Genomic DNA, 17,272 nt, shown 5'->3' with positions numbered 1-17,272 from the left:
CTTAGTATTATCCTCTAAGCATCCAAGATGGTTTTATCCTAAAGTAGATAATTAACTCTAATTTTCAGCTAGAACCAAATATAAAATACAACAGAATAAAATCCATAAAATAAAATAAAACAAATAAGGGAGTGAGGTCACATAGGTATTAAATATAAACTTTTGTCACCATCGTGAAGACAATGTCCATTTGCTTTATACACAGTGTTTTTGCCTGATTCTAACATTCACAAGGATTATCTGCTAGAAGCCAAAGGTATTGATTCAAAGAATAAAACTACCATTTTCTTTCTTTTCTTTTCTTTTTCTTTATTTTCATTTCCAACATACACACTAACAAGATTGGTTATTTATATTACTTATTTGGCTAATAAATGTCTATTAAGATATATCCTAGGTAAACACTATTGGAATGCGCGCACGCACACACACACACACACACACACACACACACACACACACACTATACAATATTTTTGCATATTTACTTCCCTAACTGGAAGCAACAGATTAAGCTCTCTATATTCAAGGATACACCAGTGAGATTTGAGCATTCACTCAATTATCCTTTCATCCTTCAAATGTTTACTGAACAATTTTCCTGTCCATGTCCCTCACGAGGCCATTAGGGAAAATAAAACGAGATAATGTATATGAAAGCTGCTATGCTAAATGTGAGCTGAATCCGACCAGGCTAGATGAGCAAAGATCTAGCTGGACTTTCAGTGAAGTAGCTGCATTGCAAAGGCATGAGTCAGACCTATCAGAAAGGAGAAGCTTCTTCCTGACAGAAACAAAGAAGACTTCCAGGAAATGGGGGAGGATTTTAATAAGCGGATTATGGAAATGGTTATACAGCAACAAGTAAGGCATTAGCAAAAGCTGAGATGGAAAGAAGGCAGAAAGGGTTCTGGGGAAATGTCATAGATTGGTTAACTAGAGAACGAGATTTCAGTAGGGTGGAGTTGAATATTCTTTTGGAAGGGGAAGCTTTGCTAACCCACTCTTTTTAATAGTGATGCTCCGCAAAGCTCCCTGCCCATACAAAATGAGTTATTAATGTGAGGACAGAAGGAAAGATGGATGTTGATATGTAACTACATGTTGTTACTAGATAGTACTCTGCATACACCAAGTTTCTATTTATCTTTGTATTCTATTCACATAGATGTTCAAATATTTTTCCATTGGTTTTTAAAAAAAGGGGGGGTTGAGTATCTGAGGGTATATAATACGTGATAACCCAAGTAAACTTAAAAAATATTTACAGAATTCAATGAGGATTGAATAGAATGTGAATCTCTGAAAGTGAGGCTGCTAGATATTTCATGGACCAAGATATTTCTGAGTTATATTGTAATTATATGGAAACAGCATTAGTATTCAAGGAGTACATGTCTTTAAATCCTTAAAAGAATTTTCCCATTACTGTACTCTATGACCCAGCAAATTCTGCAAACATTTTAAAGTGAAAAAGAACCTCAACTTGAAATTCCTACTTCACTGAGTGATACATAGTAGTATCACGTCAGTAACTATTAGTGTCATTCCTAATCATTCTTACCTGGGAAATATCTTAAGAATAATTGATAAATGTATAATTTAGAAATTAAATGGATAGCCTCTCTGCATTACTGTTGTGCCAATGCTGCCTTTCTCGTCTCTCATAAGGTACATGTGGATATAGATAGCTCCCAACTAGAATAACAGTAGATACTAATGATAGATGTACCTATGAGTAAACTAATTGAATTTCCCACTGAGAGCATATTTCTGGTAAAGCCAAGCCACATAATCAATCTCAGTATGAACAATTTTTTTTGACAAGAAAAACTAATTTCTTGGTTACAGATACAGACACTTGTTAACTATAGGGCAGCTCGATGCCCCTGATGCTAAGATGAACTGGACTATAGATAAAGGAGGCACTGGATAAATCCATCACTCACTCTAGGGAAAAAGATCCATTTCAAACACTGGGGATGGTGGGTCAGTATAAAACCGAAGAGAAATATTTTTCATTGTTATACTACCTAATATATTAACTGCTGTGGTGGTAGGAAAAGGGGATCATAACGGAAATCTTGGTGTTTTCTGTGCCAGCACTAATTGACTGAGTGAATTGGGTCCACATAACATCTCAGGGACTCATTTAACTCGTCCATAGAATGAAAAGGCTTGGTTTGTATACACTTTTAAGTTCCTTTCAGTCCTCAATTTAGGAGACTCTTTTGCTTCTGGTTATTTCTCATATCTGAATGCTATGGGGTTTTTAGTTATAATTTTCAACTTTATACATATCGTAATTAAACCTTATGTGGAAAAAAACTAGCATTTAAAATTATATTGGTCATTGACATCTGAATAAACAAAGTATGTTATAAAATCTCACTTCTGTTTGGGTAACATTTTATTACTTGGAATTAAGACTGCTCATAAAGACAATAATCAGTTTTAATATTGGGAAGAAAAGCTTATTTTACTGTCTGTACCAAGTTACTTCGAACCAGAATAACTTATTACATGACCTTTTGTTTGCTTTTTGCATTTTGTTTTTGTTAAGAGTGTTTGACCCTATTTTTGTGGTTTGGAGAGGAAGGAAGGTGACAAATCTAGCTAAAAGTTACTTTTCAATTGTATAACAATTCTGAATTATAGTAAAACAAGAAATATTGAAAAACAACTTTACATAATTCTTATACAAGTTCTACATTTTTTTTTTGGTTTCACTTTCTTAGGTAGAAATAAGAAATATGTTTTTTGAAAGGTTAAGCAACATTTTTTTGAAATCACAGTCAAAAAACAGGAATCCTTTCCATATCTCTGTTTCATGAGATTAAAAGATTAAAGCCTTTTCCCCCTTAACTTTTCTTTCAAGTTTCACATTCTTTAAGCGTCTCTGAAAGTCATAAAAGGTTAAGATTGAATTGTATTCATTGGTTCTTGTATTATTAAATGACAAATACTTCAATACTAATTGATGGTCATTTCTAATTTTCTAATAATCTTGACCAGCAAGAAAGACATTGAAATTAAAATAAGAAGTCCCATATTTGACTCAGGGGCAAGTACTAAATTTTTTGATCCCAAATTAGTTACCTTATTTGGAAAAGTATGTTTGACCTGCTCTACTATGTGAAAACTCATTTCTCAACACAGCAGTAATTCGGGGCTACTTGGGCAGATTCAAAAATATTTTTGAAGAAAACATAGACTTGTCTGCAAGCCAGCTGGGGTACACGTCCACAAGAAGGTGGATCACTCCTTCCTCTGTAGGGGGGAGGTGGGAAGATGACATTTCTAAAGGTTTAAACAGAGAAACTACCCTGCACATGCTGCTCATGTGGTGTCTAATGTAAAGTCATATTCTTTTCCATCAGAGACTAGGTTAAAACACATTTCAAGTTCTCATCCTCGAATAGATTATTATGCAGCGTCTTTCAAAAGTTTAGCTGGGAGAAATAGTATCTATGATTAATTAGGCATTATGATGCTAAGAGACAGCCTAAAGAATGGAATAGAGTGTGGGCTCTGGAAACAGACTTCCTACATTCAAATCATGGCTTAGGCACTTGCCAGCTCCATGACCTTCTGCACAACTCAACCTCTGTATCCTTTGGTTTCTCATTTGTGAAAAGGAAATAACATTAGCATGGGATTCATAGGATTGCTGTGGAGGTTAAATGAGAGCTAAATACAAAGTGTTTAGAACAGTGTTTGGCACATAGTAAGCACTAAATAACTGTTAGTCAATAATTATTACCATTATGGATATGTTACTGAGTTATTTTAAGCACAGTGGTATTCTAAATTCATCCATGTAAGATATTTAATCATCATAAAGCTATATACCAGGGTCTTAATAAGTTAGGCCCAAGTATAAGTTCATTAACTTTTTGTTTGATGATATGCCCTGAGATTTTTCAGGATTGATGCCTTTTATTTAAAAATGAGATGAAAAAAATCCTACATTTACTGTGAGTATTTAAGATATTTTATGTATTTTTACTTTGATACAATTTCACTTCCAAGAAAAATTTTCCTCTCTCGAAGAACTGGTATGTGTATTTCTAGTAGAGAATGAGAATTATACAAAGTAGCTCCCTGGTGTTTGACAGTTGTGACCTGCAAAAACAGATGTATATGGTTCAGCCTATTCTTATGTCTTGATTTTTGCTTTGGCTCTCAGGAAAATTAGAACTAAAGTTTCATCAAGTTTAACTATATTAACACATTTGATTAACATTCCTTCTCATTAGACTTCTGATGTTTGAGGGTAAGACTTAAAACTTTTTTGGAAGAAAGTACTGTATGCATAGTAATAAAACATTCTTCTACCCATGAAAGGTATTAGAAAGATCAAATAAGATAACGTGCATGCAAGTATTTTGTAATCAGAATTCTAAAAATTTTGAAACTACTGTCAAGTTACTCTGCAAAGTGTTTTCCTACAACTTTGTTTCTTCCAATTTTTTTTAAACTATAAACCTCACCATTTTCAGTCTTCAAATTCTTCCCATAATATTTAAGATAAGACTCAAAGCTAGTGCCTATTTAGTCTTGAGCTCCACCCTAGCACGCACATGCCTCCATGCTGAGATTCTTGCAGTTCCCTGAACCTGTTATCTTCCCACGTCTCCATACCTCTGATTACATTACGTCCTTGGTCTGAAATGCTTATCCACACCATTCTGCCCACAAAATCCTTTTTATTTCAAGATTCAGCTCAAGCATCCCTTTAAAATAACTCACCAGTTGAAACTCTTTTTAATCAAAATTCTCTCTCACCTGAACTACTGGCTTAGCTTCCCAATTAGTGTCCTTACCTTCGTCATTTCTCTAGTTCATCAACACTAGCCTAAATTACAGGTCCCATCACATCACTATGATGCTGCAAAATACAGTTCTCCTTTGACTCTTTGACTCCAACGTAAGGCCTGAAATTCTTGGCATGGACTTGGAGCCTCTTCATTACTAGGCCTAAGACTGTCTCATAAGGTACAAGAGAAAAGATATGATGGAAATGAGGGGAAAAATATTTTGTAAACCTACCATTTTCTTTTAAGGGTACTTGGGATGAAGAATTTCCAGAACTATGCAAAGTCATTCCTGTGGTATAAATTAAATTAATTAGACAGTTTATAAAATAGTTAGATACTAGATATTGAATTTTTTCTGATAAATTCATAAAAAGCAATAAAACATTAAGGCAGCAACATTTTCTCCTATTTATACTCAGAAAAATATGTCTTCCCACATGGGCTTACTTACTATTTTTAATGTTCAAGTTAAGCATATTAACTTGTTTTGCAGAAAAAATTTAAACACAAATGTATCGTTTCTGACAATGACATTTTGATATGCCAAATATGAAATGATGAACTGAAATGAATTTTGAAAACATTTGTTCAAATGTTAAATGAAAATACAATATTCAAGAAGAATGAATAATCTTAATTAAAACACAAATGCAGAAAATAAATTTTCAAGGGTGAGTTGTAGTTCACCTGTGTTTTTCTATGGAATATTTGCTATTCTACATCTGATATGTGATGGATTTTTATGTAGACCAAAGCCTTCCTAATGAAAATAGCTTAGACTATATAAGAAATCCCATTATAGTGAACATATTTTGAAAAGTGTTTTCTAAAAGATTGAATCAGTGTCTTCTTGGGCTATTTTTAACATATAAGGTGACCTATAGAATGAAATCTTGCCTTTTATCTGTTTAATTTTTTTTTAAATCAATTCAATTTAAATTTATGACAGTATAATCTCTGAAAGTTGTGGAAGCCTACATTAATAAAGTAACATTGCTTTCTATAAATATTTATCAACTGTAGTGTAGAGTTCTCTTTTGACTTCATTTACTCCACATATCCTCAATCCAATTACAGGATGAGAAAATACTACTTTCTAACTTTGTGTAATTAGAATTCAGTGATCAAACTTTGGTCTAAGGGAAAGTTAATTAGCATTATATGGTTAAACAAGAGCAGAAGAGGGTTATCCTCCTTTCCTTTTTGTCTCCCCAGCTGTTTCCTATTTTGAGTTATTGTTCAGACCTCTGTGCTTAAATATCTACTCTTCTGAAAGATCGATTTCAGTGCATTTCCCTTTCAAGTTGCATAAAGCAGTAGGATACCTGAACTATTTATCTTATAAGGTAGTGTGTGTTTACAAACACACACAACTTCTATACTTAAATAATTAAGAGGCCCTGTAAGCTGGGAGAAATGTGAAAAACTTAACTAAGAATTTCTACCTATCAGCTATAGCACATTCATAAAATTGTCCGTTTTTAGTGATAATTCCATTCATGTTAAGCTGCAAGTACCCTAAATAAAACCTTTCTTCAAAAAACAAAGCATTAGTGGAGTCTACTTTCACAGGCTTGTAAGGAAAATCCAAAGGAAGGATATCCAAAGCCACGGTACCAGCCTGTGCAGGTTCTCTTGTTAAGACTATTAAAGCTTTTAACTGCCACTAAGAGAAAGCTAAGTGATAGTCTGTGCCATGAAACAATCACTTGTTGTCAAGTTTTTATTTGACTTGGTGCATTTTAAGCAGCCTAAAATTTTATATTTACAGTTTTTGCAATTAGGACACAGAGCCAAAAATAATTTCTTGGTAAATTACATTATCTCGTTCACTTCACTATGAGCACGAGGTACGGGAGAAAGAAGGTAAGCTTGTTTATGCTGACCTATAACATATGCTTGACCGGGGTCTTCAAAAGATGAGGAGTCTGATTCATGTTTCCTCCTTTCAGGACTTCTATTTAAACTTGCAACAGACTTTGCACTGAAGAGGGAAAAGGAAGGTAGGAGGGGCAAGTGTCAATGTAAAAAAAAAAAAAGATGAAAATAATAAAACGTCAAGGCAAAAACAAATGTATGAAATGCAGAATTTACAAATATGTAGTTTGGGTTAGTTCGTTATGTTCTTACTTATTAAGTTTTGTGAATCCTGCCAAAGATTCTGTATCAGATCTTGCCATCTGGTGAAATGGTTTTCCTACCAACTCCGCAATGGTTTGTGGTGGTGTGTCCACGTTAACAATGACATTTTTCCGATGAGGATAGAGAGAGGCCTGACTGAGATCGTGATATGATTTACTCATCCCTCTAGGCTTTTCCTCCCAGGAAGCTTTGTCACTCTTCTCTTTTGCACTGTTTTGCAGTGGCTGGTAAAGCGATAGCTCTGAGCAGGACAGCCTCTTCAGAATCTCAGCTTGAACTGACAGAGGTCGAACGGCAAGTTTGTTCAGGGTGCTGCTGGCCAGACTGCCAGTGCTGATGGCTCGTCCCAGATTAAATCCTCTAACGGACTCTGCTTGGAGATTCAGGCTTCTAAACGAAGCTCTCTCTACAAGGAAATAGGATTGCTTTACACGATGGAAACACCGCAGTACCTTTACGAGAAGAGCTATTTCAATAAATAAAATACAGCATGCAGTTTTTTATTGTCTTGACTGCCAGTGTAAGCAGGTAGCTTTCAGAGTGTGGCAATCAAGGACTTTAAAAAGAGGTTGGAAGATGTTGGTTTTCATTCCATCTCTCCATCCTTGTAGCTTTCTCACATCCAGGGACTGATCAGCATTTCCTACTTCATCTAATGATTCCCTTGGCTTCAATAATGTTTGGGGGCTTCAGGCTTGCTGACCCCAAGTTCCCAATTATGAGTTTCAGTTAGAAATGATAATGATATTTGAAAGAGAAATGTTCTACCCTAGTAGTGTATCTGCTAAAATACCAGCAAACCAAGGATGGGGAGAGGGAGAGAGGAAACCTGGATAGGCCGACATGGTGAGATCATGCCTAACAAAGAAGCTGTGCAGAGTTCTGCCCAGAGGAAAAGGTTCTGATTATTAACATTTTTAAAAGCTGATGGTAGAGTGTGGTGATGGTTGCAAAATTCTGTGAATATACTAAAAACCAGTGAATTGTACACTTCAAGTGGTTGGATTATATGGTATGTGAATTATATCTCAATAAGACTATAACCAAAAAAATGAAAAAAAAGACCTTTTAGGCAAATTATTTATTTTGTTATTTCATTACTGTGTCTATCCCACCATCCCACCTTGGTTACTTCTCATGATTTAACTGAGGCACAGGAGCCATGGGAGAATCAAATATTACTTGTCTTCTTTCTCTTGGTTTCTGGTAATTAACATGATCAAGAATGTTGGGCTTCTCTTCATGTTTAAATTCTTTTTCCTCCTAACCATACATCCCAGGTTTTCTTTTAGAGGCTAAGTTTAAAGACACTTTATAACAAGTGCTTGGCTATTCTATTTTGGAGAACCAATGTCATGGCAGTATTTGAACATTTGAGGCGATTAACAAAAAAGCATTGCATCACACAATTTTAGCATAAAAATCTTTTCATGTAAATAAAGGACCAGGAGCACAGAATTTCAAACAATTTAGTTGTTCATGCATTAGTAATCCACATCACAAGCCACCCATTTGACGCCGCTCCATGGAAGGTATCAACCTTTCCTGTGTTAAACTAAGGAATACAGTTTGACCACCATGTAAAACAGCTGTGAAAACAGTCTTTTAAAAAGAAAATGTCAATTGTTGCTGACTCAGGTTTTTAGATTCTGTTTCATTATCTTCTAATTCCTAAGATTAATAAACAATATTTCATCTCAGGCATAAACAGAAAGGAAAACATTGAAGGTTTTTAATATTCATGCATCATGATGAAGTTTAAATAAACATGTCTCACTGTCACCAGGAATATTCAATGTTCTTTCTCTGCGGCAGAAGTGGACACCAAATTAAAACACGATTAAGAAAAAAACAAAAAAGACTATGGTTTAACAATTCCCTGAACGATCTTTAGACTAAAATACAGTTTTTATTAGAGCAGATCACATTATTTCTATTTTTACTTTGATAACAGACTTTACTAAAAGATGCAAAACTGAGTCTTAACACAGAATCAGTTACGAGGAAATACCTTCACATCCACTAGATTCTTCACCCTTAAGGAAAAGTTAGATCAAACTTGGGCAGGAATAGGGACAGCTAGTTCAGTTTAGGATGTAGCTGCTGTTTTATTAAACATCAAGGATTATGCTATTCAAATCCATTCATAGCTTACTACTGGGTAGGACTTAAAATATTGCCTATATTCATGGGATGGGATCATAAACCTGGAAAGGACTCCAACATAGCCAGGATGTGAAAAAACATTAGAATGAGCTTACACCCTAACACTAATGTTTCAAATTTGAACTCAAAGCCTCCTAGTTCCACACCGCCTGTACGCCACACTTCCTAATCTCCATTTGTGTAAAAGTCCCTTGTACTATTTTGTAGTTCCTTGTATCATCAACTTAATGGTATGCTCTTTTGAGGAGAGGGACTTCATTTTTGTTAACCCACAGCACCCAGCATGGTGTCTTACAAGTAGTTAGTGCTCAATAAATGATTATCAATCTTAATTTAATTCCATGCAAATCAGTTTTCAGGGAACTCATCAAATAGAAAGAGTACTGTATTAGGGCTTAAGAGATCAAGGTTCTAACTCTCCTTGTTTGACCTCTAACTCTATGGTTAGGTGAAACACTATCTTCTCTGAACCTGTTTACTCATCAGAAAAAATTTGGACTTATTGGCTTCTAAGGTTCTTTCTAGCACCAATACTCTATGACTCTAAAGTAGTAACATACATTTGTTAGCCCATTAAGTTCCCATCGATAACACCAGTTATCTTCACTTGTCTAATACAGATAGGTAAGTAGGCAGTCAGTTACTTCTAAGCCGATTCTAAGCAGGAAATAATTCCTTTGAAGATTTAACGAAATCTGGGGGGAAAATGTAGATAATACCATCTGAAAGTGCTTTCACATATGAGTACAGGATACAAAGCTCATGGGTTCCTAGGGGCAAACCTGTGAGACACGAGAGAGCATTCCCACTTTGTGGATGAAGAAAATGAGACTCCAAAAAGTCTGTTATTTTCCTGAGGTCATTCTGCTACTATTGCCACTGCTACTGCTACTACTACTGGTGATAGCAGAGCTAAAACAATATTGATGATGGTGATGAGAGTATTTATTCAATACTTATGCTATGCCAGGCACTTTTAAAGTACTCTACAGTATGAATGCATTTCATGTTCACAACAACCTTATGATATACGTATTATCATCATGATCATTATTTTACAGATGGGGAACTAAAGCAGAGTTAACTTTAAGTAGCCTGCCCAAAGTTTCAGAGCTTGTAAGTAATAGAGCCACGTTTGAACACTGGCAGTCTGGATCCGCATCTCGTGTTCTTAAGTGCACGATTATATCGTTCTTTAGTATAAGAAATGTCAGGATGGAAGGCTGGCCCCACAGTGACTCTTTTCACTACAGCACACTATGCCATCTCTAGAATGATGTAAGCTTTAGTTTTCAATTCTCGTTTGTACTGAACAGAATATTAAGCCAAATAAGAATACTGATAGCTCTAATAAGGTTGATATTTCACTGTACTTTGAAAATATATAAGATCACACACATATTTTAGCAGAGCAAAGCAGGGAAAGAAAAAGAATAATGAGATTACTTTATAGCAGTAGTTACCATATCTTAGCATGCATTAACATCGTTAATGAGAAAAGCCTATTAAAATGCAGATTCCAGGGACCAGATGCCCAAACACCAAGTTTCAGTTTCAGGTAGGTTTCTGGAACCTTCATTTTTAATAAGCATATAGCCCCTACCGTCATGATTTTGAAAGGCTGACAAACATCTAGTCATAGGTTGCCATCACCCCATTCTGATCCTACGGGGGATATTATTTTCTGTAAGATAGCAGCACGTGGAAAAGTTCGGATAAAGAATTCATAGAGCTCTGTTGCACAAGGTCGTCAGTGATATGCCATTAAATTTGTTAAACAAATTCTTCGGAGTGTTTCACTGAAGTCTATAAGAATTTATTAGGCAGAACTAGATTTTGTATAACTTTAATCTCTACATAAATATTTCAGAGTAACTTCTAAATATTTCAGTTCTGATTGAGATATTTTTTTCATAGCGGAATTAGTTTCTTCTGCTTGTTCCTTTTCAAAAGGAACTGAAACCACTCACCTGACCATTTACATGGTACTGTGGTTATTTATCTCAGTCTCCAAATAACTAACAGGTGGGAAATCTGTCACTCCTAAAACTATTACGGTATGTAACTTCACCATGCTGGATGTGTACTCCCCTTGCTCCCTGCCTGTTTCCTATGTTCTTTCCCTCATCTGGAAAGCCTTTCCATTTATCTTCAAGCTACTTAATTATTTTTGTCCTTCAAATTCCAATTCAAGTACCACTCCAGTACTCTAGTCTCTGATCTCCCTCTCCTCTTGTAGTGTAGACCATTGAACCTGTATGACATAATCTGTTATTACAACCTTGACGCTCCATTGTGTACTATTGTTTCATGTACGTTGGTCTTACCTTCCCAAATAGTATGTAAGTGTACTATGGGTAGAAAAATCTGATCCAAACTTTTATAATATTTACATCAGCTAGCCTAACGATAAGCACAAAACAGACATTTCAACAGGTATTCCCTGACTGAGCTGCGGTGCTGTTTTCAAAATGAACATGAAGTTGAAATGTTGGCTTCATACACTTAACTTGGTCATGTAACATCTTTATACCTTGTAATTTTCATCCTAAACAGGCAAATTAAAATTTCTTTTCAAATTTGTGGTGAAAATCATGCACATACCCTGGAGTCATCTATCAGTTTGCTTCTCCTTACCAATATCTTGTGCATCTTGGTTGCTCTGTCTTGCTCTCATCTGCAGCTGGAACTTATGCTGGGAAGAGCAGAGGTGCAGCAGGTACTGGCATACCTTACTGTTGTCCGTCTGGAAGGCATGCTTTATTCCATCTGATGTATTTTGCAATGTGATTTTCTTTTTCTACAATATTTAGCAGGGGTATGAATAATTAGGATGTTTTCCTATGACTTTTATTACATGACCAACTTCTATAAACAACAATGAATAAGTAGATATTATTTTTATTTCATATTAGTAGGCCTGAGTATTCCTTGACCTACATTTAATATCAGTATAGAAAAAATAGCTCTGTATTATTACAAATTCAGGAAATAAGTGAAATTAACATCATTTGCCACTTTTCAGAAATTACTGCCTGAATCTGACTGTACACCAGCCACCACAAGGGAAACAGTTTCCTTTTATGAGATTATTGATATTTTGAGTTACTGCAATGTTTACAAATACCAAATCTATTTGAAAAGAAATTACAAGAAATATATGGTCTACTCCCTTGAGTAAAGAAAAGAAGTTAAACAAAAATTAATTTATTAATATATAATAATAAGAGCCGTGATTCAGTCAAGAAGAATTTTGGTGGCATGAAGGCTGGGATGGAAGTTGTGGGAAAAGAAAATGTGGGAATGGAGAAGCAATGGGTAATGTAATGGCTGGGCTGAAAGATGAACACATCAATATTTAGACACTGTGATACTTGCCAAATTCAGGGAAAGGAGGAGAACCACAAATCAGTCTCATCTCCCTGATGTTTCTTGAAAAACAAATGTCTCTTATGTAAGAGGGCATCCCAAAGTGTCATGACCCATGTGGTGGGGCTTGCAGGTGATCTCTATTCCTTAAAAGACCAGCATTCAACATGCCGGGGATCTAAGACGAACGTCGCTGGAGAATTGCTTAAGTCCAGTTAGATTTTACTCCAGCGCTTGGCTTCTTCTACTGTGCAAATTATTCTCTCTACTTCATGTCCCTTGTCTTAACTTCAAATGCAGAAATAGCACAGAAAAGTCAAATTTGATAGGCTCATAAAAGGCACAATAACAGTATTACTCAAACTTCATTCATACAGGTGCCACCTTCATAATTTCTGGTTTATTTATAAATATTTTAAATTGACTTTGCTTACTTACAAAAATTCACTTAAAGAAACCTTGTAACACAACTGTAAATATAAAACCCGTACAATTTGCCATGAATAGAATCCAGCTATAAAAATACATAATCAATGTATTAAAAACAAAATTCAGTTGTGAGAGATGAGAAGGGCGAAGGGTGACGTTTCCATCTCCTCAGAGGCTAGTGGAAGAAAAAAAGGAGGGTTAAAAAGGAGAGCTCTGTGTGAAAGAAAGCACTTCGGATAAACAAGTTAAACATAGGAAGAGTTTGCACTGGAATGTGGTCTATTGTCCATTACTGGAGATCTTTCAAAATGAGTTAATCACAGCTAGTTCTATATACGGCAGGGCTGGTGTGATAGCTTAGCAGGTGACAGAGAGCTGAATGCTGGATGAATATCTGATTTGTTGACTTTCAAGACTGGTCTAAATTCGAACTGTATTTAATTAATCTTGGTTTCCTCCAGATACTTGCTCTGCTAGCATTTCCAATGGGGAAGGTAAATTAAATCCAGGTAAGTTCCTGGTCTTGACACTCTTGAGAAGATGAGAAAGGTCTGGCTTTCCTTAGAGAACATACTATTATCTGGTAATCTTAGTGGTGCCTCTGGGCTTCATAGGACACCATCCAATTAACCATTAAGTCTAGAACTGATTTCAAAAGTCTCTAGATTGAAGATGATCCACTCAGTTGGGACCTTCAGATTGATATTCTTATGAACATGGTTCTAGTGAGACCATATTTCAGCCCAAATATATAAACTAAAGGTGTCTGTAGTCTCTGAATACCAGGAGAACAAACACCTGAACATATTTTTGATTCATCTCTGGGTCTGTCAGTTGCATTTCAATGCTCAGATACTCCAACTATGTCTAGAATCAAAATGTATCTTTATAGCTCACGATCTTTTATACACATGATTTTCTAAAAATCATTTATCTAACTTTACGTCCATAAAGAGTATACACTAAAACTTGAAACTGCAGAAACTTCTAGTTCATAAAACGCAGTTGATCTCTGGACCACTGAAATTCAAAACAGTCACTGTGAGGGACCTATTACTGAACAAGACAAAGTTCACTGGGGTTCAGATAATTATCTACCTTAAATACATTAGAGATGTTTCTCCATGTGAGAAGTTAATACCTAGAATAAGTTCTGAATTAACAGAGAAGTCAAATTGGTTGTAATTTAACTGAAGTTAATTGAGCGTATAACCAGCTAGGAATGTATAATATTCTTTTAAAATCACCTCCTGAGAACACCAAAAGCAAATAAAACCTCAATAATACTTCCTACAGCTAAGAAAGAAGAGTGAAATAGTCTTAAGACATATTAGCCCTACTGAATGATAAGGCCTACAGTTCACTTAAGAAAAGTCAATTAGTATGTTATATTTGAAATTGACCACACCTGTTTTTAAAATATAATCAAAAGGGGTTAAAGTGGACATACCGAAAAAGAAATCTTCTTGGTTTCCCTCCAGGGAAAGCGAAGGACCAGTGTGCGAACTCCATTGTGGACCTCAAACACAAGGACACCTTTAGAACAGACTCCAAGTAATATTCCAGTTTGTGACTTTTTCTCAGGGTGCACCCGGTGAAAATGAACTCCATATTCTGTTAGTCTTTGGCAGACCTAGTGGAATAATACCATACACCTTGGTAAAAGGTGATATAAACATACACAAGTTGCACCCATGTAGTTTAATATAGAACGGATAGTATTTTCAACAAATGTTGCTGGAGCAACTGGAAAGTCACATGTCAGGAAAATGAATCTCAACCTTCACTTCACCCAATATAAGGATGAACCTCAAAAGCATTATGCTAAATGAAAAGAGCAAGACACAGAAGATTACATACTATATGATCTTATATGAAATTCTAGAAAAGAAAAAAACCCACTAAAACTGGTGATAGAATGCAGATCAGTAGTTGCCAGGGGCTAGGGGTAGTGGAAGGAGATTTACTACAAAAGGACAGGAGGGAAATTTTTAGTGTTAGAAATACCGTGTTTCCCCGAAAATAAGACCTAGCCGGACAATCAGCTGTAATGTGTCTTTTGGAGCAAAAATTAATATAAGACCTGGTATTATATTACATTATATTATATCATATCATGTTACATTATATTAGACCCGGTATTATATTATTTTATTATATTATATTATATTATATTATATTATATTATATTATATTATATTATATTATATTATATCATATCATATCATATCATATCATATCATATCATATCATATCATATCAGACCCGGTCTTATATTACAGTAAAACAAGACTGGGTCTTATATTAATTTTTGCTCCAAAAGACGCATTAAAGCTGATGGTCCGGCTAGGTCTTATTTTCGGGGAAACACAGTACTTATGGGGGAAAACTGAAGCTCAGAGGGTAAGTACATTGTACAAGTTCACTCAGGTGGTTGAAACAAGAATTCAAATGCAAGACTGTCTGACTGTAAATCCCTTTGAAAATACTTTCCATTCTGTTAATCTGCCTTCTACCTTTGTTAATAAAAATATAACTTGGTATTTACTTCTTACAAGTATAAACATGTAATAACTGAGGAAAAATGTAAGTATGTAATTTAACGTCTTTAAATGTATACTCATCTTAACCAAAACAAACCACCTTGCCTTTCTTACCATGAATCCTAGGTTAAGGGTGGTGTAAGTCTGTGAATGAAACCTCTTCATAGATTTTGGTAGGCCTGAGAAACCTGGCTCCCTTCAATGTGAAGCAGTAAATGGAAGGCATACTCTTACATCCTAGGGAGCTGGAACAGGATATTGTTCTGAAAGTTTCTCTTTTCAATAGAATATTATCTTATATTCGTTATTTGCATTGGAATTTTACACAGTGCCATCTTTCCTGTTCATAAATGCACTATTTATTTGAGGTCTCATAGGAAGCTGGTGGCAGAACTGGAACCAAATTTTTCTGACCCACTTCCCCTATGTGAATTACTTGGGATTAGTAGAAAGACCATTTTTAGAGGATGTAATTGAATTTTAAGGCTTTTGAAAAAAAAAAATGAAGCAAAACAATTCAAGGATCAGTATGAACTTGCCTCTCATATCCAGATAGTCACAAAATTCGGTAGTTTCATCTTTATAATCTATCTTGATTTCAAGAGTATGGAACAGGATAAAAATATGGAAGCCATAGGCCAGATAGATATGAGTTCAAATCATACTTTTGCGCCATATAACATTCCTTGACTGTGGGAACATTACATTTCCTCTTTGAGCCTCAGTTCCCTCGTTTACAAAATGAGAATTAAAGCACCATGGTTTTAGTCAGGAATAAATGAAATGAGAGCTTTTAGATGTATGTCCTCCAACACTTCATTCTTGCTTTGAAAAATATACAAAGTTTATCATTTGTAATCTTGCATGCTTACCTTTAAAAATTCTAACTCTGTCTCTTTTTCAGAAGCTCCCACATAGGTATTATGCAATTTGGGTAACTCTTCTTTAATATAGGATAAATCAAGTTTCTCCATCACTCTGGGAGGCAAATAATGCTCCAGTCTAAAATAAGATACACCATGAACCTAGAAATGAAAATGTTTTTGTAAGCAATTTTGTTTGCCTTCTTCCTCTTATCTTAAAGTTCTTGCCTTGACCAAGAGATAAACTACTTCTATTTATACTTCTCTCTGAGGAGTGAGCTTTAGAGAAAATGCATCAGTCTATTTCTCTTTTATTCAGTGAGGGAGAATGACTGGACTGATTGGCAAGCTTGAGGAGAGACTAACAATCAAGGTCCAAATGTCACTATGTTAAGGTGACATAATGCTGTCACTTCACAGCATTATGTTAAGGATTAATGCTGTGAAGGATGCTGCTTAACTGGTATAGTCTCTTGCCCTTTGCTTAGACCCACGTATATTCAGAAACATTTGACCTTGAACATCTGCTCTTCATACTTGAGCTCTGCTAGGTTCTTAGCCCATCACTGCATGGATCCATGGGGAAGGTTTCAGAAGATCCCTTTGATTAGATTTGGCTGGTAACCCTGTATCTATATCTATTAGTTAGAAATTGGGAGAAGGAAGGATAAGTGCTAGATAGCCCCAAACTCTGAAATAGGACGATTTAAAGAAAAAAAGAAAAAAAGAAAGAAAACAGAAGAAATCCCATACTGCATGATTTTATAAAACCAATGCACGTAGGGAACTTGGTGATTTTGAGGCATCAAATTAGTCTCAAAAATCTCCAGATCTAAACAGTACTAAACCTAGTTGGGCAAACCAGTCAACTAGGTTTAGTCTTTAATTATGCTGAGGATCAGAACAGCACGCAAAAGTGGTTCTGGAGAAAAAAATAAAT

General features: G+C 35.3%; 1 protein-coding gene across 9 annotated transcripts in view; it reads right to left on the bottom strand.

Annotated features, from left to right (window-relative positions):
- PTPN13 (protein tyrosine phosphatase non-receptor type 13) overlaps positions 1-17,272 on the bottom strand; it is a 177,248-nt gene that overhangs the window by 49,389 nt on the left and 110,587 nt on the right. For 7 of the 9 annotated variants that reach the window (XM_033106401.1, XM_033106394.1, XM_033106393.1 and 4 more), the window contains 6 exons: positions 16,342-16,494; positions 14,377-14,559; positions 11,766-11,928; positions 6,951-7,368; positions 6,707-6,804; positions 5,053-5,109 (listed from right to left, as the gene is read on the bottom strand). In XM_033106401.1, the coding sequence (XP_032962292.1) occupies positions 5,053-5,109; positions 6,707-6,804; positions 6,951-7,368; positions 11,766-11,928; positions 14,377-14,559; positions 16,342-16,494 (1,072 nt within the window). The remainder of the gene's footprint in view (positions 1-5,052; positions 5,110-6,706; positions 6,805-6,950; positions 7,369-11,765; positions 11,929-14,376; positions 14,560-16,341; positions 16,495-17,272) is intronic. The other 2 variants (XM_033106399.1, XM_033106400.1) reach the window with 1 other exon arrangement.

Source organism: Rhinolophus ferrumequinum, chromosome 5, assembly GCF_004115265.2.
Source record: "Rhinolophus ferrumequinum isolate MPI-CBG mRhiFer1 chromosome 5, mRhiFer1_v1.p, whole genome shotgun sequence".
In the NCBI taxonomy this organism is placed as follows: domain Eukaryota; kingdom Metazoa; phylum Chordata; class Mammalia; order Chiroptera; family Rhinolophidae; genus Rhinolophus; species Rhinolophus ferrumequinum.
Note: the sequence above shows the minus strand (reverse complement) of the source record. Positions and strands in the feature narration are given on the sequence as shown.